General features: G+C 51.9%; 1 protein-coding gene across 1 annotated transcript; it reads right to left on the bottom strand.

Annotated features, from left to right (window-relative positions):
• BU24DRAFT_455809 (uncharacterized protein) lies at nt 1-1189 on the bottom strand (the record flags this gene model as incomplete). Its single annotated transcript, XM_033531395.1, has 5 exons — nt 1-544; nt 597-602; nt 643-702; nt 821-938; nt 1100-1189. 5 exons carry the CDS (start codon nt 1187-1189, stop codon nt 333-335), a joined length of 486 nt encoding a protein of 161 aa, XP_033377630.1. The 3' UTR covers nt 1-332.

Here is a 1189-nt window from a genome sequence, read left to right as displayed (position 1 = left end):
AGAAGCCTCCCCTCTGGAGTCTGCAGAGGAATACTCCACTCCATGTTGAGTCTATCTACTCTCAATATTCCGTACTCACCTCACCTTCTCAGGGTCTGCTCGGATTCTCTTCTAATGACGAGGTAGTACTGTGTAGTTACTCGGTGCTGTGTACTCCGTACAACGATACAAGCACTGTGCAGTGTGCACCCGATTACTCTACCGTATGTTGACGCGAGCGTTTAATCTCTCCCAGGATTCCTGCCCCCAAATCGTTCAACCGTCTGTCCCGTCGCCCGCGACCCAACCCGCTCCGCTGACCAACATACGAATACTACTAATACATGAATATGCTAGCTACGAAGTAGTACGTCTCCGTACAGACCAGCATTAATTAACACCGCTAAGTTCCAACTACTGCTCCTAATCCCTTCCACCATCACATCCTCCACCTGTTTCTCGACCCGCCTGGTTGGTTCCGCCCTTCCTCTCCGTTCCACTCTTGAGGCTCCCTTCCCCTCCTCCATGCACTCCGTCTGGCACATCACATGGCGAGCATATTCCACTAATACCATCTGTAGCATGCAGTACATATGTACAGAGTACTCCGTACATACATGTAACTACAGAACGTAGGTAGGTAGGTACCGAGTATGTACTTACAACCTACAGTTACAGGGCATGCACCACCAGCACTCGTTACTACTGTGGTCGTACGGTATACTGTGCGGTGTTATCTACGCCCAAGAGGCCCTGGAACAGGACAGGACAGGACAGGACTCAGCAGTCAGCACGAGGGCCATCGCCTCTTTTGCCGCAGCATGCGTGCCGCAAATCTTACACCGCACGCGCACAGAAGCCTCCGCCTCCTGGCCCAACTCCTCGGGATCGCACCACTCCTCATTTAGCATCTCTCTCCAAACGAGATGAAGCGTGGATGTTCCCTGGCAAGGGTCCACCTTTGCGCGTCATCATCCATCATTGCAAGCAACTCATAGGAAATGTCACAGTACTCTAGGACAAGGACTCCCTACGGAGCGTGCCTACTGTACAAGTACACGCAAGTAGGGCATAATAGTACCTTTGCATGCGCCTGCACGCATTACGACTAATAACTTACTACTCCGTACCATACCATCATACTGTGGGTGTGTTCAATCTGCACGCCCTCCTGCATCAGGTAAACTGACGCCTCGTGCTTCAGCGCCAT

The sequence above is a fragment of the Aaosphaeria arxii genome (genome assembly GCF_010015735.1).
Source record: "Aaosphaeria arxii CBS 175.79 unplaced genomic scaffold BU24scaffold_14, whole genome shotgun sequence".
Lineage (NCBI taxonomy): Eukaryota > Fungi > Ascomycota > Dothideomycetes > Pleosporales > Aaosphaeria > Aaosphaeria arxii.
This window is presented reverse-complemented; position numbering and strand designations above follow the sequence as displayed.